The 23,014-nt window shown below is 42.7% G+C and overlaps 1 protein-coding gene across 3 annotated transcripts in view; it reads left to right on the top strand.

Annotated features, from left to right (window-relative positions):
* LOC146626871 (C-terminal-binding protein 2) overlaps positions 1-23,014 on the top strand; it is a 96,640-nt gene that overhangs the window by 33,229 nt on the left and 40,397 nt on the right. The window contains exons 1-2 of one of the 3 annotated variants that reach the window (XM_085361485.1): positions 1,350-1,432; positions 9,387-9,593. In XM_085361485.1, coding sequence (XP_085217611.1) covers positions 9,536-9,593 — 58 coding nt within the window. In that variant the 5' untranslated portion in view covers positions 1,350-1,432; positions 9,387-9,535. Of the gene's footprint in view, positions 1-1,349; positions 1,433-9,386; positions 9,594-19,633; positions 21,459-23,014 lie in introns of those variants that run through there. The other 2 variants (XM_085361484.1, XM_085361483.1) reach the window with 2 other exon arrangements.

Here is a 23,014-nt window from a genome sequence, read left to right as displayed (position 1 = left end):
CACTTACATTAGATCTCTTGCAGTAGACGGGTTATAAGCATACTGCACATAAAAATGGTTAATGAGGTGTAAGTGGAATGACCTGAAATTCTGTACAGAGCTTTACACCCCAACAGAAAACCTCACCACCTCTCATTTCTCTAGCTTTTCAGACTAGCTCTGATTAGGGAGTTCAGAATCCTTGTGGTCATATATTAATACAAGCCTGAGCACTTTGAGGCCCTCCTCAGCCTTGCGCTTGCCGCATCGCTTCATGGCGTTGCGGCTAGCCTGCCTCCAGAGAGCTGTTCTACATACGGCGGACAAGGAGCACAGCTTCACGCAAAAGCCTGCTGAGACTCTACACCATTTATCTCTCAGCTGCAAGGTTGGGCCAGTACTAATTGACTGAGCCGTGTGTGTCTGTATGTGTGTCTGTCAGTCTTGGTCCCTTGAAGCATGGCATATTAGTAGAGCTTGAAATGATAGGATGTGGTGGTAAAGAGAGAGGTAGGCCAACCTTGTGTTGCAAGCCCTTCCAAGGGGGCTCGGATGAAAAGCTCTCCTGTTAGTCAATTATTGGCTGTGGTTCTCCAAAATGTAGCCAGTAAAACTGCTGTGGGAGCAGACAAACCACACTGCTGATGCTGCATTTAAAGGAAAATATCCGTTAATTACAATGCATGAGTTTTTTTGTAGTTATGAGCATCACTGGTGTTAGTTATATAACGTATAACATCAGTCAGATGATATAATAAATGGCAAGCAAACCCACTTAATCAGTGGGTGAAAACTGTGTGCGCCAAATACATCAGATGGCAGGTGAACTAGGAAGTCAGTATTTATACAGTGGTGGATGTTTGCAGTGCACAGGGTTTGTAGTAATGTTACAGTTAGCGTGAATGACTGAGTTGATTTAAAACATGAATTTCCTGGCCACACATATCACGTTACCACGTTTCAGCAATTAGGTTTTCCTTTTTCTTTGAACACATTACCAAACAAATTGATTGTCAAAACTACAAAACGTTCGACAATCTGGAATCATCCGTAAATGTTCATGGCAGTGTGAATCTCATGTCTGCTGCAGCACACCCTTCACTCTCTTTCTCTGTGTTCCTCTCACCACTCTGCTCTGGACTTTATCAACATGTTGTTTGACTTGGCTTCCACCCAATGTAAGCCCAAGAACAGCACGGAGTTGGCCGTTTCATCATCCACAGGGAGAAGGGTGTGTGTGTGTGTGTGTGTGTGTGTGTGTGTGTGGGTGTGTGGGTGTGTGGCGTGTTCATGGGCACGTTCTTGGGGGAGTGGAAGAACCTCGTTCTCCTGGATCAGGAAGCTCTGAATCATGCTGGCTCTTCCTGGAAGGACCCAGAGGGAGCCAGGCTGAGCTGGACTCTGGCAGGCTGTCTGAGCCGGAGCCTGGCCTCTCACTGACACCAGGCTGGTGGTGAGTGCAGTTCTTACCTCACCCTCACAAGGCAGGCCACACCTTCCCTCTGCTCACCAGGTTGGCACGCTGCAGGCGTTTTCCTGTACTGGGAAGTGTTTTCAGCTTTGGCTCTGGCTGTGCTGTGTGCTGATAACCCCAGCCTTTGGAACACTGAGAAACAAGATTTTATTGATTGGACGTAAATAGCACAAGGTGGGCTACAGTGGAATACATTTTGAGACTAAATTTTCATTACTGATAGCAGTAGTTCAACAATTCTGGAGTCTGAAGGCATTCACTTTAGCATGCTTACCAAGCTAAATATAAGTGTGTCAAGCTGTCACCTGCCTACGCTGTCACAGGCCTTGTTTGGTTCATGGAAATCACACTCTCCACAGCCTGAGGTGCTGAGGATCTTAGGCATGAAAGTTGATATTAATAGTTGAGCTGGGTTGGTGCTGGAGGGTGTCCACACCTTCCTGTTTTCTCTTTCTTTGTTTTGGCCCACTGCTGACAGATTTACCTCTAGAGGAACTCCAGCATTTGAAAGGGAAAAATGGTCTCCATTGTTCAAAGGGGGCTCTAGTGGAAGGAAAACACAGGCCTTTTTTGAAGAAAATAACAAGGGGGTAATAATGGTTTGAGATTTCAATAGTAAACAACCTTGTCATTGAGACTAGTGTTTGTTATTTCTAAAGGAAATTGAGAGGATAGAGGTATTTTTCCAAGTGAAGTGTGCCTCTTTGGCTGGAAGTGTGAACTTTAGCTCGCTTTGAGGAGGTTTTCATTTCGGAGTCTCTGAAGAGGCTTGCTGAGCTTCAGCTTTTGATAGGAATCAGCAGTAAGAGGGATGGATATTGCTGTGCGTTTTCCTGCTGCACACTGTCAGATAACCTGAACCGGTTGTCTCGTCTCACAATTTTCCTGTCAAACTCCACAGGGAAATTAAGTCAGGAGAAGTAACTGGATAAGTTGTCCAACTCTATCTTAAAGCTGCTATTTTGTGCTTTTACTGTTTTGGCAAAGATCCTCGCAGAGCTCAAATTGAGACATTGCATTGAAATTGTAGCGTCAGCTGGGAAAGAAACTAAGATAAATACAGACTTTAAATTGTATTTGACATGTCTTTTGAAAGATCACATAAAGCTTTTCTGTATGAGACATAATTTGGCAACTTACTAAAAATAACCAGTTAGATAATCTAACTTTCTAACCATCCTTTCAATACAGATAAAATACACTGCCTCTCACTGCTGTTTTTTTTTTACTCAGAAACTCATTCATCATCAAAAGTAAATCAATACCCCATTGTCCGGATTCATTCCATTTGAAGATTGATAAAATCCTTGTTGTTTCACTGTGGTTTCTGTGTTTTTGCCAGATACTGAAAATGTGTATCGATTGACTATAAAAGATTGCCAAACAGTGGATGGGTTCGTAGTTACATAATGTAATTCAAACAACTCTAAATCAAGAGACTATTCCCATCTAATCCTGTAGTACCTCATTTTAATCATTGAAGATCTGCACCACGCGTCTTATTATTTTATATTTTAAAAAAACCGCAGCAGCTGTTGAAGATTTTTCGTCATAATTACTAAACAAATATTGAAATCAGCTCAAACTAGAAAGAGCTACGAGCGTGTACCTGTGCCAAGCCTCAGCAGTCTCCACATTTGTTTTTCCTAATAGAAAATGTTCACAAGTTTGTAATCTGGATCTTTATCGGATTAGACATGATAAACAATTGTGGGATGTATGTGCCAGGCTCATTTCTTGTTTCAATCAAGTAAGTGCAGTAGCTCGTGTGAGAAAACGAGTGCCATATGAAGGGAATCCTTTTAAAGCAATTACAAATACTATGAGCTGCGATCTCCATTTGTTTTCATTATCAGAAGATTTGGATTAATATTCTGTTCCTGTTTGTCATTCATTTTTATTTAATAATGGTTTCAGGTCTAATAGATAAGCACCGAAAACTAATCGCTGATTGGTTTGTTACTAGAGCAACTTTTTGTTATAATTCTGACATATGCAATACCACACATTGCTAGTTCTGGCCTGGAGCTCCTTTTCCCCTCAGAGCTGTCTTAATCCTTCATTGCAGAGATTCAGCAAGTTGCTGGAGTTTTTGGTCCATATTGACATGATAGCATCACATGCTCCATTGAGATCTGGTGACTGGGGAGGCCATTTGAAAACAGTGACCTCATTGTCATATTCAGTTAGCCATTTTGAAATGATTGGAGTTTTGTGACATGGTGTGTTATCTTGTTGGAAGCAGCCATCAGAGGATGGGTACTGTGTGGTCATGTTCAGCAGCGATACTTAGGAAGGCTGTTGCAGTTATATGTTGATTGATTGATAGTAAGGAGGCTGTGGTTTCCCAAGAAATGATCCCCCACAACATTACACGCTCGTCTGCATAGTCTGGTTGTAGCGAATGATTATTTGAGTAGCTGTTTCCTTCATGTTAGCTTGAAGCAGTCTGGGTATTCTTCCCAATCTGATGCTCAGTTTGAACTAAAGCATGTCATCTTTGTCATGTCTACATGCGTAAAGCCATCAAGCTGCTGCCATTGATTGGCTGATTAGATAATCTGCATTAACAAACAGTTAAACAGGTACAACTGTTATATCTGAAGTAGGGCTGTGCGATATGACCAAAATCTCATATCCCGATATAAGAATTCTATCATCCCGATAACGATATAAAAATGTAACATTTTCTGTAAATTATGTGAATCTCGGGCAGCTCGTCTTGTGGGAAGTGTTTCCAGCTGCGCGTCATGTAGCTGGAGTAGAGTGTTTTAACCGATGCATGAAACTATACATTTTTAGACATAAGTTGTAACAGCCGCTGTTTTCTTTGTGAGTATTTATTACACGGCGTGCTGCGGGGAAAAGCCTGTTCTAACGTTTGAGTCTAAGGTTTATTTTTTAGCACCTGGCGGCTCTTTTTTTTTACTTCTTATCCATAAATAATCTGCTCTTTCACGTGATTCAGTTTATTTTGAAAAGTCTCAACAGGATCTTGAGCTTTATTGTGAAAGGTTTATGTGGTACATAAACAAGCGGACGCGATGGTGTTACCGTCGTTGTTGCTAACGACAAAACATAAAAACAGGTGCTTGTCCATCCATAGTGTGGTTATAATAAATATAAGAGAAATAGAGAACTTTAAGAAATTAATATAGCCACTACAGTGACCATCAAAACTGAGAAAAAATATTGCCGTAAACAGTTTATTTTGAGACACCGCGAAACAAACGATATATCATTATAACAGCCCTAATCTGAAGCATCCAGTGAGTTATATTGACCGACAAATTAGACAAAAAGTGCAACTTGTTGTTTTAGAATAATCAAGCAGAAGTCTCAGCAGCTATCATATTTTAGTCTAAGCATTAAGAGTCAGTGTATGCAATTGTCAGTGGCTGAAAACTCTCATGTTTTGACCCTGAGAAATAAAACCTAGGCCTGTTTGCTTTTGATGTGGATTGGAAACATGCTGAGTGTGGATTTTCTGGATTTATCTATCACTTAAATGTTTCATTGAGAAAATCCCCAATAAATGAATCCCCACGCTGTCGGGCATTAACTGACGTTTGTGGAAATGTATCGCCGTTAGATATATAAATGTCAGAACCTGTCTGGTGAAGAAAAAAGAGACTCCCCCTTCAGCAGCAAGCCCAGGGCTTCACTAGCACTTGCTCAAATCCTTAGAAAGTAAAGCCTTACTGGAGCAGACCCCAAGGCTTAATGTCAGCAAATTAATTATGGATTCACCCAATTAGTTCACAAACTGCACTGTGTTCTAGGGAAAATGATCATTCCCCCAAATGATGTCTCTCTTCAGTCTTTGTCCTACTGTGCGTTGCGTCTCTCTTAGAACCGCGAGTGTGCATGCCGGCGTGTGTGAAGCGACACGCAGCAGGCAGGTAGCCTGACCTTTTTAATTATTCAATCTCCCAAACTCATCCTCAGACACTCTCATACCGTCCAACCTTCAGTTTAGCTTTCAGTTTAGCTTTTTAACTACTCCTGCCTGTCTAAATATATTTCTGTCTTTCTTAAAATAAAACATCCTGTGTGCTCTGTTTTTAAAGCTTTTCTAATCACACTGATCTGTGTCAACACATGAAGTGATGCTGTAACTCGAGTGACTCATTTGACAGTGTGAGATTGCCTTTGCTCAGTCTGTACACCCCCACCCTGTCTGATAAAGCATGTAATTATTGCTATCTAATGAAAGTCGGTCAGGGACGTTGCTCATATCTATTTACCAAAGCAAAATTATTTTCTTATTTCATCATCATTAAATTTCATCGCATTACAAGATGATGCTGCAACAAATGAATTTAATTTGGATTATTATTATTTTTTTCACATCCTCCTATGGTTAAAATCACAATGTTGGGTGGAGAATAACCAGGACAGAATAGAATTAATGCTTTCATTATTGATGACTGTATACGTTGGGTTTTTGATGTGTTAATTAATTGTTCGGTGAATAAAAGATCAAAGTAGAGCGCAAAATGCCAATCACAAGATCACCTAACAGTTTCTTCTGCCTTAAAAAAAGGTCAAACAAAGCCACAAAACCAAATGATGTCACTTACTTTATGTCTCAGCCTTGTGGTCTTCCTCAGTACATTAAAGGAAATAGAGGTCATATGTTTGGCAGACGATTGGCTTAGAGAGTCACATGGCTATTGACTTCCTGATCTGATATACATCTTTCTGATAACTAAAACCAGAATTGCACAGATCCGAATCTCCATTATACCACCTGCATTATTGCTCAATTCAATGACTTGTCATCAGCAACATGCGGTGTCTATAAACTGTTCACCTGCTCTCTGTTGTAACCTCACATATGCCTCCATATAAATGTGAAGGTTAATAGCCACACGAGGACCAAAGAGTCCTTCTAGGAAGATGATCAGAGTTATTGACTTCACATGTCTGTGTCTTTAACGTTGTGCTTGATCGCTGCGCCGCTGCACATAGATTAAGCTTAGACACGCCCCCTATGTCAGTGCCAACTCAGGAAGTTAAATGGTATTAAAACCACTAAACATATCTATGGCAGCATATGTGTTACTTTTTTATTCACATATGTGTGATAAAAACACGTAACCTTTAACTTTGTTAAACCGATACATTAATAAATTAATATAACATGAGCCAGATAAAAGAATAACATTGAATAAAAAATTTAATTTAAGTCGAGAAAATAATGGATTATAGGTTAAAACTTCAAAAGTTCAGCACCCAGCAGCTGCATAAAACTTTAAAAATATGCTTAAGCTTAGCAAACAATCTCCCTATTTCAGTTGTAATAATACTAGGAGGTGTGAAAAAATGAAGGGGTCCTGAGACGGCCTTTTCTTATTGATTTGTTGGTGTTTTCTTCTGTCATAAATCACTTTACAACGAGATCAGTCATTTGAGACTGTTTGTCTTTGTGCTGTATTCGAAACCCCCGCTAACTGACTGCCCTTCCCCCACATCTGCGTACCATACATACTCTGACAGGGATCTCTGTGTGCCCCTGACATTGAGCAGAGTTTGCAGACTGTGATTGTGCTCACGGGTGAAGCCATCCTTGGGAGACAGAGCCGGCTGTCACAGATATGGATTCGTTCATTTAATGTTTTGGTGTCTCGCGCGCAAATGTTTCCCTTTCAGTGAGCTGTGGCCACGCAAGCGGGGGAGTTTTATCGATCATCTGACTTTTAATAGCTCTTAAATATTAAGATTCATGTATATGACCTTTGTGTTTGAATTGAGTGTGCAAAATTCCTGCCTAAATACCCTCTCATGCACTGCTGGCTGCACTGTCAGGCTTGTTTCACTTTTTCTTTTATAGTATTGAGAAATTGAACTCTTGATTCATGTGAGTTTTTCTTCTTTTTTTTTTTGGAAAATGAAACAGTTCTCAAACCACAGCTTATAGTTGATTGTCTAACAGAAAAGAAACAGGCATATAGATGGGGAAGGTTTGGCCTCTGTGCGGGTCTTGTTAGCTTCTGTGAATCCTCCTCTTCTCAACTTCCCACCCTCTCTGTCGCTCTCACTCTTTATGTCACACACACACACAAGTGGATGGCCCTGGAACAAGGGCCGGTGATTGATAACTCTGTGCGAGAGACCTCAGAGGCAGCGGCACTACAGAGAGATGGACAGATGAAAGGGGAGAGGGAGGAGGGACTGAGAGGAGACTGAAATGAAGTAACAGGGTGAGGCCTTCCAGCAGCAGTTAACATACTCCAGCCGGGGTACCATATTGTTAAAAAGGCACCCTGGAAGTAACCTTGTGTGCGGCTTCCTCTCGTCAAAATCATTCTTTTCTCTGCCATGACAGTAACTTAAAGATTACTCAGCTGAACAGGAAAATGATTAGCCTTTTCCACCTCTGCAGGGATTATTTTTAATGGACCCTTCTTTATCCAGGTTGTATGTTGTTGCATTTATGACCTGCTAAAGATCTTTAAGCATTTAGGTTTCCCATAAGTCCATAAAGGGAAAGAACTGAAATCATTAAAGGAGGCTTATAAACAGAAAACGGTTTTAGAGGGGACAAAATGGTGTGGCAATGTACGCTTAAATAGGAACATGTGGAGGATTTTTTCCTCAAGGAAAGGCTGCATACAAGTCTTTATACCTCCTGGTGTGATAGCTCTGCATGGTCCCATATGTGCAGAGGTGTCCTGATAATGTCACATTTCAGCACCACCCACAGTAGCATGTAGTTTCACATTTGAATAGCCAGTTCTGATGAATAGCACAGGTCGGCTCAGATCCACAACATATGAAATCTTTACCTTCTCACCCTTCTCGTGTTTTTTACCCTCGATATTTGACCACACAGGACCGATGAAGACTTTGTGTAATGACTTTGCTGTGATGCTTTCTGACACAAAGAGATATTTCAGTGATCTCAGCACTTTGTGAGAGCAAAGGCGCCTCAGGCTCTGGTCCTGGATGAGCACAATGTGGGATATGAGTGTTTTGAGAGAGAGAACGTTTAATCCCTGTTGTGCTGCAATAATTTAGTTCCATTTGACTCAGATGCTTTTCCCCACTTTCCTTTGTAACAAAGATGCAATTGTACAAATAATTGCCTGCATGTCTGTGAGTGATAGCGAATTAAAAAGGCTTTGTCGGGTTACATTTTCAGACAGCTCAAAATTACAAACTTCTCTTTATCTGAAATGGCAACTGTGATTATGTGTGCAAGGCCAAATCGTGGCCAAGCTAAAGTTATTTGAAGTTCAGTAATCATCTGGCTTCATATTGTGTGGATGTGAACATGTGTTTCTCTCTGGGTAGATTCTAACTACCCTCTATTGGTCTGAACGTGTCATTACATGACAGTCCATCTTCAGGTTCGACACATCACTTTATCAGATGATAAATTTCCCCTCTCCAGTCTTATCAGCTTCCTTCACATCGACTGTCGTCAGACTGAGCATTTCTGCGCTTGCTTTGTTTTGAAAAACTTTCACGGCAAAAAAAAGGGAAGAAGTAGACTGAGTTGAGATACCTCAAATGTCACAGTGATCAATAAGAAATGTGATGAGTGACAAGTTAGATGGAGCTTCACATGAGTATTTGTCAAGGAAAGAAAACACACTTCAAACAGGGGAAAAGTGGAGCTTTTAGAGCACTGAAGTTTTGTCACTTTTTAGAGCAAATGGAGCACTTTGTCACCAGCAGTGTCTGAGTGCATGTGTGTGAAGCTGTGTGATTCACTGATTTCCTGTATATCTATTGCCTGCAGCTTCCCAGACTCTTTGTGAAGAAGAGGCTGTGGGACTTTGTAGTCAAGGCCTCTTAAATGCATTCCTGTGTCAGAGATTTTTTTGGTGCTTTTACATCAATGATGTGTGTATATACAGTAACTACGTGTGTGCGCCCGCGTTGCTTTAAGCCAAGTTTCTTTGTGTTTGTGCCTTTTGTGTAGGTGTATGTGCCGAGGCGGTATGCCCCGGGGAGTAGTGCTGACAGTGCACTAGGAGTCTGAACCTTGTCAGTATTGGTGGCTCAGGAGGAGAGATACCCTGCTGTGCGGAGCAGAGCCCTGCCGTCCTGTGCTGTGCCGCGTTTGACGCCATGTCCCTGACTGACAAACACAAAGTGAAGAGACAGCGACTGGACCGAATCTGTGAAGGTAAAGTTTTGTGTATGTACCCATCTTAAACTTTTTTTGCACTCCCGACTCACATTTTCCTGCACTGCTCTTCTCTCTACCTTCGCGCCAGTTTTTGTTGTTTCAAGAGCTACTTTCAGTACGTACAAGCAGGCCTCCAGATTTTGCTGTAAATTAACTTTGACTGGGTGTCAACTGGGTGTGATGATGATTCTTTATATTTGGAGCTGCGCTGAACCAAAATCCTGGTTTGATGGTCTACATATTGAGGTTTAAAGTGACCTCAATTTGGTCAAAAGTGAGCATTTTTAGAATACAGGTTTAGCCTGGGTTTAACCTCAAAATCTGCATTTCTTTTGACCTGCAGAGAATGGAATTCTTGCTAAGTGCATCTCCTTGTTGTTTTCCTTTGGAAAATAAATCCTCACTTTTATGTTTTTCCTTCTGTCTTCATTGACCGCCTATTCTTGCTGTTCTTAGCAAAACCCTAGCACCTATCGGCGATCAGTGCCTATTGATTGCTATAATTTTCTGCTGGCACGCCGCACATGTCAGATACTACAGTAACCAGTCTATGAATGTTGACCTCAGCAGCAAACATTCATCTAGTGGATGTAAATGAAATTACTGCTTTACTCTGGCCTCTCTGCGAGCTGTGGTTGGTTTGTGTAGGAGTGTCTGTTATGTGACTTATGGTTAAGGAGAATCTCTAAACATCTGAACTCAAGTTAGATTACCGCAGGGGATTGAATGGTTTCCATCCTGTCACGCCTGTTAAAAAGCAGCCAATTTTACAGCATGAACTGCAGTGATTATTAAGCTTTAGGTGGTGGATTATAGAGCTGTGGTGTTGTATTGAAAGGCCTGAACATACAAGAGGAACCCCCTGCTGCACGCATAGCTACAAAGTAAGCCTAGGCAACAAGGAATATGAGTTTTTGTGTGGGTGTATAAACTGTATCTGAAGCCTTGTGAATGTGCATTTTTAAATCCACTTGTTTGACTGCCCAGCGTGTGTTTTGTGTTGTGTGTGTGTGTGTATGTGTGTGTGCATGCGTGTTTGTGCGTATGGGTCTGTCAGACTGTGTCCTGAGGTAAAATCATCTCCTCTCTGCTGTCTGGGTCCCCAAGAGGCTTGTTAAGCTGCTAGGCCCTCCTGGAGCCAGCGCAGAGAGAGGCAGACATGACTGCAGTGCTGGAAAATGAAGCTAGACGCACCATTACCCCCAGTGCCAGTATATTTGTTTTGCAGCATGATGTAACCACCTCAGCTTTATGCACATGAAATGAAGGACATATGCCACACTTCCAGCATATAGTCAGGACCAAGAAACCTTGTCTGTGATGTAGCATTTGGAAATATATACTGGCATTAGGAAATTACCTTACAACCCTGAACCAATAAAAGCAAATCTTTAAGTTCAGCATTTCTCGAGTGTAATCAAGCTTTTTTTGGAAAAAAAAAGTTGTCTGAATAACTAGTCATCACGAAATCAACCCCTTCATTATTTATTTAGTCAGTTTTACAAGTTTAATAATAATAGTATTGTTTTTATAGCTTTGACTACACTAACAGGTATGCAGTTCTGTATTATCTTGACAGCTAAAATTTAATGAGAGAGAAAGAAATAGGGAGAACCTGAGTTTTAAAACAACATTTTAAATGCCATGAGGTGCAATCATAACGTTTTTTGACTACACAACACCTGACTTAAATTTGGCTAATTGCTCTTAGGGCAGTGCTTGCCCACTTCCACTACAGCTGCTCACCACTCGCACTCTGGACCTCCTTTAGCGTGTTAAAACCTGGGGCGTCAAACTTGAATTTTTATTTTTGGGAAAAGACAGTCACAGGGAGGCATATCTGATATATAGGGCAGCTGATGAGCAAAGGTATTTTTTGGCTACAATACTGTGTTTTTCAAAGCACCCAATAGAAAATAACTCAGTCCTTTGGGTAGAACTCCATATTGACCGTTTGACCCTGGGGGATGAAATAACAGTGCATGTCTTAATAAGCACGCTCCCGGCTGTGCTTTTAATCTTATGCACCAGATATCCGGCTTTTCTAGTAAAGAAGTCTGCTGTTTGGTCTCATGGTTGTAGCAGGAGAACCAGCGCTGATCACCAGTGATGATCCCTGACGTGACAGGTGGGTTAGTTTTACCCAGACGTTGATGTCTGTTGTGTTGTGCGCAAGTTGTAGATCCATGATGAAATCCCTGACAGAGAAGTGAAAAGTGTTTAATAGGGGACTTTCACAGGGAGATCTGAAAATAGCAGGGTAAAATGGTAAATGCCTGTATTTATATAGCGCTTTTCTAGTCCCTAAGGACCCCAAAGCGCTTTACACATCCAGTCATCCACCCATACATTCACACACTGGTGATTGTACATTGTAGCCACAGCCACCCTGAGGTGCACTGACAGAGGCGAGGCTGCCAGACACTGGCGCCACCGGGCCCTCTGACCACCACCAGTAGGCAACGGGTGAAGTGTCTCGCCCAGGGACACAACGACCGAGACTGTCCAAGCCGGGGCTCGAACCGGCAGCCTTCCATTTACAAGGCGAACTCCCAACTCTTGAGCCACGATCACCCCGAAAGCATCAACGTTATACATGGTGCAGTGCTGCCCAAGAAGATGACCTTGAATTGGAGAACAGGCAAATCATTTTAATTAATTTATATTTTTGTTTTTTTGGTGGGGGGGAGGTGTCAATAGCAAGTTTATTCCCTTTGCACTCAGAGTTACATGAGAAGATTCATACCACATGCTACATGCTTTACCACATGCTTTATTTAAACAGCAGAACCAAGCTCAACGGGGCCATCATCTGCCATGGCTGAATGGGGGGTTAAGCAGAAAGAGAAGTGGGGGGAAAGGGAGAACAAATGGAGACTGAGACAAAAAAAACTAACTTTAGGAGAGAGAAGACAAAATGTAATGATAGCATTCTTAAGGGATAAGGGAAGGTGGAGAGGGAGTCTCTGCCTTCCAAAATCCAAACTGGGAAGCTGCCCCCAGAAGCTGGATAGCTTAGCTAAGCATAAAGATTGGAAAGGGGGGAAAGCTGCTTTTGCTTTGCCCAAATCAACTTTCACCACCTGTAAAACTTGCGGAGATTTCTTGGCCAGGACTATTTGCCAGTCAACATGCAAAGACTCCAGGAAGTCACTTATCCCAGCCAAGAAACAATACAGTACATAACCCCCTGCTGAACTGTTGTTTTAACATGGAGGTTTTTCACTACCTAGGATTGCTGCTGATCACAAGCTGTTTCCTTTGGACAAAGCAGTGATAGCAGTTTTCTTAGTGCTGCTCAGCAAACCAACATGACAGCCTTATGAATCTTTTTTTTAACTAATAAATGAATGAAGCAATGAAATTTCCAAGATTTCCTTAAAGTTTTTTTTATGGGCTATAATTACAAATAAATTTTATAATACACAGCACAACAAGGAGATTTCCTTATAAAAGTTCTCCCCCCCCCCAAAAAAAAAAAAAAAAAATTGAACAATAGTTCTTTAATAATCACCTGACCTTAAAGGTGAGTCGTAAGTAACAGGAGGATTTTTTCTATTGGTTGAAATAACTTCCTGATTACCATTGCAGTCCAGATCCAGCTGCTGAATTTGCATGAATCAGACAGCTGAGGTAGTTAGTCATTCCTGAGGGAACAACAGTTTGTCTGCTTGGCTTGAGCGCAAAGCCCACAGGAGACGCATAGAGAGATGGTAACAGGTGTTGCTGTGATGCATGCAGAGCTGCTTCATGGTGAGCTTACCTGCCGACGTTCCTTCTCGCACACTCGCAAACACAAGCACGCCGGCGTGAAAACTCACACAAGATCTCCAGATGGCCGTCATACAGGATCAGTGCATCAGTCCCCTGGTTGCTATTGTGAGGGCATAAAGGGGGGGGGAGACAGCTTGTGATTTGTTCACGAGCCAGTGACCAGGCCGAGTTGTCCCACTGATTGCATGTAGTGGAGTGATAAGGCTGCTATGGCGATTGTCTCTGAGCAAGGAGAAAGCGTACATGAAGCGATCTGCTGCTTTTGGTTTCACACGCAGGTAAAAGCCTCACAGGACCTATTTGGCTACTGTCTGGAGTAACTCATCTTAATCCAGGTTCACACTTCAACCAGACTCGCAGTTGGCAAACAGATACAGACCAGATGAAGCCATGATTTGCGCTGTCTCTTCTCAATCTCTTTCAAGTGAAAATCTGGAACGTCCTCTTTGGAAAACGTCTGCTGAGACTACACTCTCTCTGCACTGTCCAACAGAGCCTTTGCCTTTGTTTCCATTGTTTTCCCAACATTAAAATACACCTCTTGTCATATCCAAGTCAGCTCTCGTTGCCACGCAAGGTGCAAATTGTAATTTTTTTTATATTATAGCATTTCCCAAATTGTTCATCCTGGCTGTCTTTATATTAGCATTTATGGCAGTGGGATCACATATGCTGTATCTCTGAAAACCCGGTGGCTAGATGACAAGGCTGATTAAGCCATTAAAGTCCTTGATATGTATTTAGCATAATCTGGCCTGTCTGCAAATAAGAAGGCAGGGAGCTGGTTGCAAATGTTTTATCAAAAGCTGCTAGTTAGCTCAATCAAAGCAGCTGCTGGGAAGCATCAGCCTTAATTCGGCTTTATGAGAAATAGAGAGATGCTTTCTATCTCTCTTTCTCACTCTTTCTCTTGTTCTGTTTCTTTCTCTCTCAGGGGTGGAGAGATTCATTTCTGTCATCTGAAGAGATGAGGAGTGATCTGCCACGGCCCATGTTCCTCCCAGCCTCAGGTCCTTTCATGTTCTCGGCTTAATTTGAGCTGAACCAATGTTTATCATTCTGCAGCAACTGGGCCGAGTGGCTGGGAGGGAGGACAGTTTTGCTCCTGATCCATTTTTTTTTCTTTGCAAAGATTGTTGTTTTTCTTGTAGACTGCATTACTCTTTTCCCTCTGGGTTAGATTAGTGCCGCTCTAATCTAGTCAGATAATGTTTTTATCAGCATCTGCATTTTATTCATGTTGTGCAACATGATGGCACTTTATGGTGGAATAATTAGGAATATAATTTATCCTTATTAGATGCAAAACAAAAGTAGTACTGCAGACACAGAAGCAGAATTGTTCTTTCTAGTTTCTGATTGCATTTGCTCATAACTGTTATAGTGAATCTGTTTAGTGTGAACTTTGAACTGGATTGAGCACTTGAGGAAAAATAACGTGAGTCATGTAACTAGCTGTTTGGGTGTTCTTACCAGCTTTACTGATTCAGAGAAGCTTAGAGTCACCAGTTAAGAAAACTATATTTTTGGTGATCTTTTATTTAACTGATTATTCAATGAAGCTTATTTTGTGGCCGTTTTCTTTAAACTAGAACCCGATCGATACAGCTTGAATGAAAGGTTTAAAAATATATCTGTTGGCTGATTCATAATGAATGAATCAATGAATTTATAGCATTGAGGATTGAGGACTGCCATCCCAGGAATGGTGTCAAAATCGTTTCTTATATTTTATTGCCAGTTTATTGCCAGTTGATTACTCTAAATTAATTTTGAACTTAGAATATGTTTCCTTTTAGACTACAGCTGTGGCATGCTTTCAAGTAGTACAGTATATATGCTATATAGTTTCTCACTTAGTACATTAATTGAACAGGATAGTCCATATTTATTACCCATTATCCAGTTCAGGGTTAAGATAAGATAAGATAAGATAACCTTTATTAGTCCCACACGTGGGAAATTTGTTTTGTCACAGCAGGAAGTGGACAGTGCAAGGCTGTTGTAGCGAGGCTGGAGCCTGTCAGTGGATTTATATTTGTTAAATGTTGAATTTACACTGTAGGTACATCGCAGACATCTCTGAAATCCTACATGGTAGCATGCACCTCCCTGGAAATGTAAGTACATGTTGCTTCGACTGGCCTGTTCAGTACCGTCGATTCATTCTGTGCATTTCCAAGTAATTTTTTGCTGCAGTTTTTGAATTTGTCAGTGAGAGAACAGGAATGATTATCTCAATATAAGGACTCAAATATGTCCTGGAGAAGGATTGCAGAAATTGCAATTATTGGAATGTACGTAAGGGAATGACCCCCCAAAAAAGAGTGGAGGACCCAGGAGGGAAAAGCATCTTATTTGTTCCTATTGTGGCTGGTACCACATATAAAACACTGTGACACAACCATGAGGTAATTAACAGATTAAAAACCACACAAAGTCCTGAATGCCGGTAATGGTGTCGTGAACTGTTGGTGCTATAGGCTCGACAAAGATTTACCGCAGAAGTCTCTTTTAGCTAGCACTGGCATCACTTGCAGCACTGACAACACATCCACTGGCTGAAAATTGCTGTAATTCTTATGTCCTTCTCCTTTTGCTTTATAGCTAAAATTTTAATCACTAAGGGTAAGAAATCTGTTGCATTATATTTCTTTATAGGTGTTTTATCAGGATTACGTGCAGCTGCTTGTCTAAGACACTGATGAATGAGTAGTCTAGCTTATCTTGGGAGATGAAACATAGATTGCGGCTATTCTTAAATAAAAAGTGCCAGAAGACGTACTGACCTTTATACACTATGCATTAACACTACAGAAAATAAATAACGTTCGCCTTCTATAGCGTTCAGCGCATACGAATATTGCCACCCTTCCCCCACATCTCTGCTTTTAACTACAAAAAGCGCTCTTTCATTTAGCCGAACTCCAAATCATTTTTCACCAACGACTTAGAGAAAAATTACATTTTCTCTCCTTTCCTCTCTCTCTTGCTCTCTCCTTCCCTCCCTCTTCTTTCACTCAGCTGCAGCTCCAAAATGCAAGCGGGCTGTCGTCTCTCCCTTCTGTCTGCCCCATCTGTGATGCAGTATGGGCCACTGGCTTGATAATGATAGGCAGGCGGAGCGTGGGGCTGTGCACAAGGCAAAGATGGAAAATACCAACCTGCTAAAATGGAAGACAAAACTCTAATCAGTTGCTTCACCAAGTCTACTTGAGGTCTTGCCCTGTAGCGGCTCTCTCTCTGCCCTGCGTTCCTCCCATCCTTGAAATCTGTAACATGCTGAGCCGTGCACTGCAGAGATGCGAGGTGGTAAAGAGGCAGAGGACAGCGTCTTGATAACACAGCAGATGTAAACCCTCTGAAAGCCATCAGACCAGAATTGGTACCATGTGTTTTTCTTTCCTCATCGCCCCTCTTTCCTGCCTGCACTTGTGTTTGAGTGAGAAAAGGCCCAGAGGCTCGTTAAAACTTTAATATACTGTACAATCACAGTAATTGAGTAGAATTTTCAAGTTCTTCCAGTCATGGTTTTAATTTATGAAGTCCCTATGAAAGTTTAATGGATCAGCAGTTGTAGAGTCGCAGCTATCTAAATCATTCTGCAGCTATCTCTGCCTGCACTGCCTGCCAAGTCCCGCCGTTAGCGTCCTGTGCCCTAGAAAGATGGCCAGATTGCTCCAAAGGCACGACTGTTGCTGGACGTCTGTTCAACACATTGTACCTAGAGATCTTTCACAGAGCCGCATGACTGGCTGTGAGCTAGCAAGCCGAGGTTTTGGCATTAATTTTGATGCCGTTCACCACATATCCAGTGTTTAAATTTGGAGTTTCCCTTTATTGTATTATTCATACAAGCAAACACAGGATCCCTGTTGCTTGATGAGTGCAGTGTAGTATGCTCACTTAATTATGGAGCAACTCTCGTGAGAGAAAGGCTTGTCAGGGAAAATGCACAAGATGAATTTGCTACCACAGCTTCTTTTGCTAATAGATTGCGGGAGATATGATAAGCCACGTCCTTGTTTCGTTGTAAGCAACACCAGTCCGACCGTACTTGAGATGTTTATTATTGTTATTAATATTTTGTCAGGAAGCGGGAACTGAGTGACACACAGCCCTGAAAGGGGCTTATTAAAAGAAGTTATTGTCTGCGATCGCCGCAGAGAGATACAACACAGTGATTAATGGTGTGTTTTACAGTTGACAAAAAGGCGCAGGGAGACTCAGACCTGAGAGTACAGGACTGAGAAATCACTGCACGGAAATTGCTAGGTATGGGTTACCTCTAATAAAAGAAAGCATTCTTCAGATGTGCGACATCATGCGCTGCACAGAGCTGCAGGCAGAAACAAAACTGTTCTGATTTCTTCTTTGTTTGACCTACTTAATGCTCTCTGATTCAGATGTTCCATAATTAAAAATTCTCTTGTTGTTTTTTTGGTTTTGTTTAGATATTTTATCACTATTGCATCATTTAAGCCTGGAGTCGAAAACAAGGCGGTTCTAGCATTTGGCTCTGCGGTTTGACAGGTAGTGGGACAACATAAAGAGACACAGCATTATAGCAGTTTCTTGTTAGTCTTAAACTGGAATAAATTTAGCCCGTCTCAGTCACGCTGTCTCAGTGTCTTAGCTTCAGAAGCATCCAGATGATGTCACTAGAGACTTGCAGCAAAAGGTATTCCTTTAAACCCGAGGTGTCTATTTCATTGATGGGTAAAACGCAGAACAGAAACAATCCTATAGACATTTAGATGTGACAATCTATTCGGTATAGTCCAGTCATTTTCCCTTCCTTTCCTTCCTTGTCCTATTTCACATTATCTGTTTTCGAGGTAAAGTCAAAACTGGCAGCCTCTCACTTTATCGGCCTTTTTTCCTATCAGACACTTATCAAAGCTCCTTTCTTCTCCTCCTGCCACTGTTTGCATTGCTCTTATCACAGCAAGTAAACACTGGCAGTTATCTCGCTGATGGTGACATCTCATAAGCCACATCTGCTCTGCTGCGCATCTGGTGTGCAGTAGCAAAGTGTAAGTTCTGTGAGTGGATAAAAATGACGCGCACAGATGATATTGTGATGGCTCACATTGACCAGAATGCCTGCTGACAAACTGATAGATATAGTGGCTTAGTACCATGTAATAATGCACTAATTCAGTTCACACGTATTTAGATTTCTGCTACACACCTGTAATGTTCTTTCAGTGCCTTGTGCACAGTTGAGATACTATTATGTTGACACACCAGCCTACTGCAGTAGGTGTCTCTAGGATCATGCATTACAAGGACCATATAGACACTACTCATCGTAGTATAAATCAGTCATGACGAAAACAATCATTAGAACACGGCTGATTATAGGCATTCATATATGTCAACTTGCCCAGTGGTTTCCTGTCGTTTTCTACCAGTCACTAAATAAAATGTGGCCCACAGTAGTACTTGTGTGACTGGACACTGTAACCATCTCCTCCCCCTCTCTTAAGGGAAATACACCATGTCAATCCCCAACCTCCTCTGTCCCTTTGGGAAGATCCATTAATGCCCAGAGGGATACCGGCTGCAAGCCAATGGAGAGGTGAGCGGTAAACACTCGAGCTTTACTCTCTATAAACACATCCAGAGGTATCAGCAGTATGTTGGCTGTGTATACTATCTAGTTCAAGTGATGTCACAAGGGGCAGTGGATTTAAGCAGGTTTTAGTTTGATGCTAATCCCCTTGTGGCAAACGCAGTGGACAAGAAGACTACGCCTGCCAATGGCGTGCATCAACCCCCAGTGGATTAGTTCGCCTTGTCCCCTCCTCCATTCTGCTGCCATTGTCCAGCATGTGTTTTTTAACCCCAATTTCTCACCCTCAGTCTTAGCTTGGAAAGTAACCGTGATACCCAGCACAAGCATGACCTCTGCAGTAGAATGGAGCAGAGCTGCAACCTAAAGGTGTGTTAATTTTCTGTGTGTTTGTATTCTTTCTGTGTTTTTATCATGTTGGGCCTCTCTCCCCACAGATTTCTCATGTTTCCAGGACTGAATTATTTAAATAGGTTGCCAGCAGGGAGCTACATGATAGCATAGACTGAGAGGGGAGGGGGGCTTTCGGTTGCACATCAGGTAAAAGGGTACCTCCTGCTTCACCTTTCCTTTTTTCCTCTCTGTTCCTCTCTTTTGATTGGGGCTGAGTGTAACTGGAGAGTTGAAATACAACACCTGGCTCTATTTTCCGCCTTTATAGCTGCCCTCTTTATTGTCTTCACTGATGCCTAACTCAAGTGAACAGTCGTATTTTGGTGGCTCTCTGAGCCAGCGTGGTCCTGAATGGAGTGAAGGCCAGAACGATAGGGCTGCAAGTCGCTGTCACTACTGCGGTAACATTGCAGGGTGTAGAAATTCTTCTGCACTGTGTGGGGAAGACGGAGACGTTTGGTTTCACGGTCACCTAGATCTTGGGGAAAAACGGGATCCAGTCCTCCACTCCTCTCTATACAGACAGATCCAGCAGGACCAGCATGGGCAGCCACCACTGAAGAAAACCTCTGTACCTGACCTAAGCAGCAGTCTCTACCTCAAGGAGCTAATGGCAGGCCGGGCCTCAGCACCACCTCAGGATTATTACCTCACTGACGCCACCTTATCTGGTCATCCACCTAAGGAGTCTGGGTTTTACAGGGATAACCAGCACTTGCTCACCAGATCAGCCTTGCATTATGGGCCCAGCGTTGGGGGGGTTAGGTCTTCCTGGGATCAAGGACAAGCAAGAGCCACACCCTCTTTACTGGCCTCTGCTTCTACACCTACACCCGCGCCTCTTCCTCCTCCCCCTCCTCCCCCGCCTCCTCCGCCACCACCTCCCCCTCCGCTTCATGAGCTGAGCCGTTTGTACAGGGAAACTCTGGGATCTAAGATGATCCCAGACGTCCAGCGTATTGGTGGCAGCTCTCCCGCTACTGCGATCTTCGGGGCTCAGCCCCCGCTTCCTGTTTACGCTGCTGAACCGCTGTCTGCTCGTCAAACTTACAACAGTATCAACAGCTTGCGCCTGGATCCCCTTCAGCCAGCTGCCACCAGTTCATTGGTGGATCCAGCTTCTCAGGGAATGGACGCAGCTTTCCCCAGGGCTTACGGAGCTGTAGCCTCCCAGAGGCTGCCTTATGATCCAAACTATGACCCCAGCTCAGCCATGGTGGCTGCCACAGCTGGAATGGTCTCCACCTTGCCTCCTCACCAACCCAGTGCTGCAGACCCTAAGAAGATGGTGGACCCTGCTTTCTTGGCTTTCTTAAGAGGGGAAGGCTTGGCTGAAAGCACAATTACACTTCTGCTGCAACATGGCTTTGATTCCCTTTCCACACTGGGGATGATGGAGGACCATGATGTTAGGTCTGTGGCCCCTAATTTGGCCCAGGCACGTGTTCTGTCACGAGTGGTGCTCAGTTGCAAGACAGTTGGGACGGCAACACGTGCCCGATCTAATAGCTTCAGCCATCGCAATGACCTCTACGTGCAGCCCCAGGGTTTGACTATGGACCCCAACCTGATGCAGCAACCTCCCACCACTGTCCAGACAGTTTCCCCTAGAATGGGAGAATTTCTGGGTAGAAGACCGAACAGCGCACCCTCCCAACATCTCCTGGAAACCACCACCTACCCAGGAGCACGGCCGCTGGCACCTGGAGCTTTTCCAGTCAGCCCTGGAGGATATAGCAGTGCTGTGACTCAGGGAAGACCCTTCTCCATGTATAATGCCCACACCGGTCTTGCCATGTCTGCTCTCGGAAACCAGCCTCCACCTGCTCCAGGCACCCCTGGAGCTGCACCTAAAACCTTCTCTGGCTCCTATTCCCCGATGGAACTGATGAAGAGAGCCCCCAACTTTCCCCCAGCATCACCTGTAGGAGCAGCAAGCCCCCTTCACAGCCCACAACTTCTCCGCAAGGGGATCAATGCTGCTCCTGAGAGTACCATAGTTCCCGTCAGCTCTGCCACCACTCTTCAAGCGCAAAACCTTAACAACAACAAGATGGTGGGACGCCGCACCGGTCCACCTGTCATAGTCTCAACCATGGTCACTACGCCTGACACAAGTAATGTCCAACCTCACTTTTCTCATTAATTTATGCAAACCTTCCATCCTTATTGCTGAATAACCTTTTTTTTTCGTAAGTTGGTAATAATTTTCTTCTGTATATTAGTTCTACATATTTTGACATGGATTTTGGCATACTAGGAAAAAAATCACACTGACAGTGTTTTTGAATGGAGGAGTAGCATGCAAGATGCATCTGACAAGTTAAGTAGCTATGCTCGGAGGGGTCTTCTTTTTTGAATTACGCAACTATTTATACATGTATTGCAAGAGAGTTGTGTCATTTGCCAGAAGGGATCCTGTCTCATCATCAAGTTGAAATATTTCTTTTGAGCAGCACTGCTTTTATTGAGGTCAACATTTTTTCCATCTATTTCTTTTTAAAATTGTTGGTCAGAATTATTTTCAGGCACGAATGTGCTTTTGGAGTGGTTTGCAGCTCCGTTTTGCTTTTCAAGGTTGCCTGCACTTGATTTGGTGAAGTTAGAAAGCACATTTTAAACACTTTTGATTATTTAAGTGTAAGATATTAGACAGAGTGAGTTAAGTGACAGAATTGCATCAATGTTAAGCTTGTCTTATATGTAAAAGTTTATTTCCTTGATACAGAGCTACTGTCATTCTATTTTACGCTGCACTCTCTCCTAATCTGGGGCTTAACCGCCTCAAATCCAATTACACTAATTGGATGTATATTTGCGTCGACTATAGGAGGTAACTGTTTTTATAGACTCCACGCTTCCACTCAAATCCTGCTTCCAGTGCAGCGCAACTAAAAGAGTGTTTCTTTTGTTATAAACTCAAATTTAACTAATATATTGAGTTTATTAAGTAAATGTCCACTGATCTGCATTGTACACGTTTTCCAACATGCTCCAAGAAGCAGTATACAGTTTAGATTGTAAAATCACTGCTAATAAACACCAGTTGATGTTCATTTCGAAATTTCATTATAGCTTTTTTCATAGTGACAGAGCCATTAAGGAAATAACTACTAAATTAATATGTTTTTGGAGCTTTCCTAAGTGTGCTTTTATATTTAGATCTGCGGAAATACAGTTATTAATGGGCCTCAAACAAGGCTAACACAAGTAGTGAGGTAGCGTTTTATGTCCAGATACTGCAAGTGAATTCTCCAATGAGGCATCATCTCAGCTTATTTTGATTTCTCCTTCTAACTAGTTGATATATTTCCCGGCTGATGAGAGCTGATGAGCTTAGGGAGGAATTAAATCTTTTAACCTTGTTTTCAGCCGTGTAACCCTGTATCTTGCCGGCCTCTCTAATGGGTCCGTGGGCCGCTGCACTTGTTATAGAGTAATGACTTTTATGAAGTGGCTTCCCTTCATGTGTTGTCAAGGAAATAAGAAGCGAGGTGTGAGAATCAGAAGAGGGAGAAGGAGATGTGGGGGAGGCAGGAGGGTTCCTCTCGCAGTTTCGCGGAAATGTACGCGTCTCTCCAAGGTCACGGCGACGGCCGAACGTACCCATAACACTTTTAGCAAACAAACTCATTTGCATGGCGCTGACATTTGTTGCTTCACTAACTTCATC

Source organism: Diplotaxodon limnothrissa, linkage group LG8 (genome assembly GCF_057381915.1).
Source record: "Diplotaxodon limnothrissa isolate DT_005_m linkage group LG8, D_limnothrissa_male_GT1.1, whole genome shotgun sequence".
Lineage (NCBI taxonomy): Eukaryota > Metazoa > Chordata > Actinopteri > Cichliformes > Cichlidae > Diplotaxodon > Diplotaxodon limnothrissa.
Note: the sequence above shows the minus strand (reverse complement) of the source record. Positions and strands in the feature narration are given on the sequence as shown.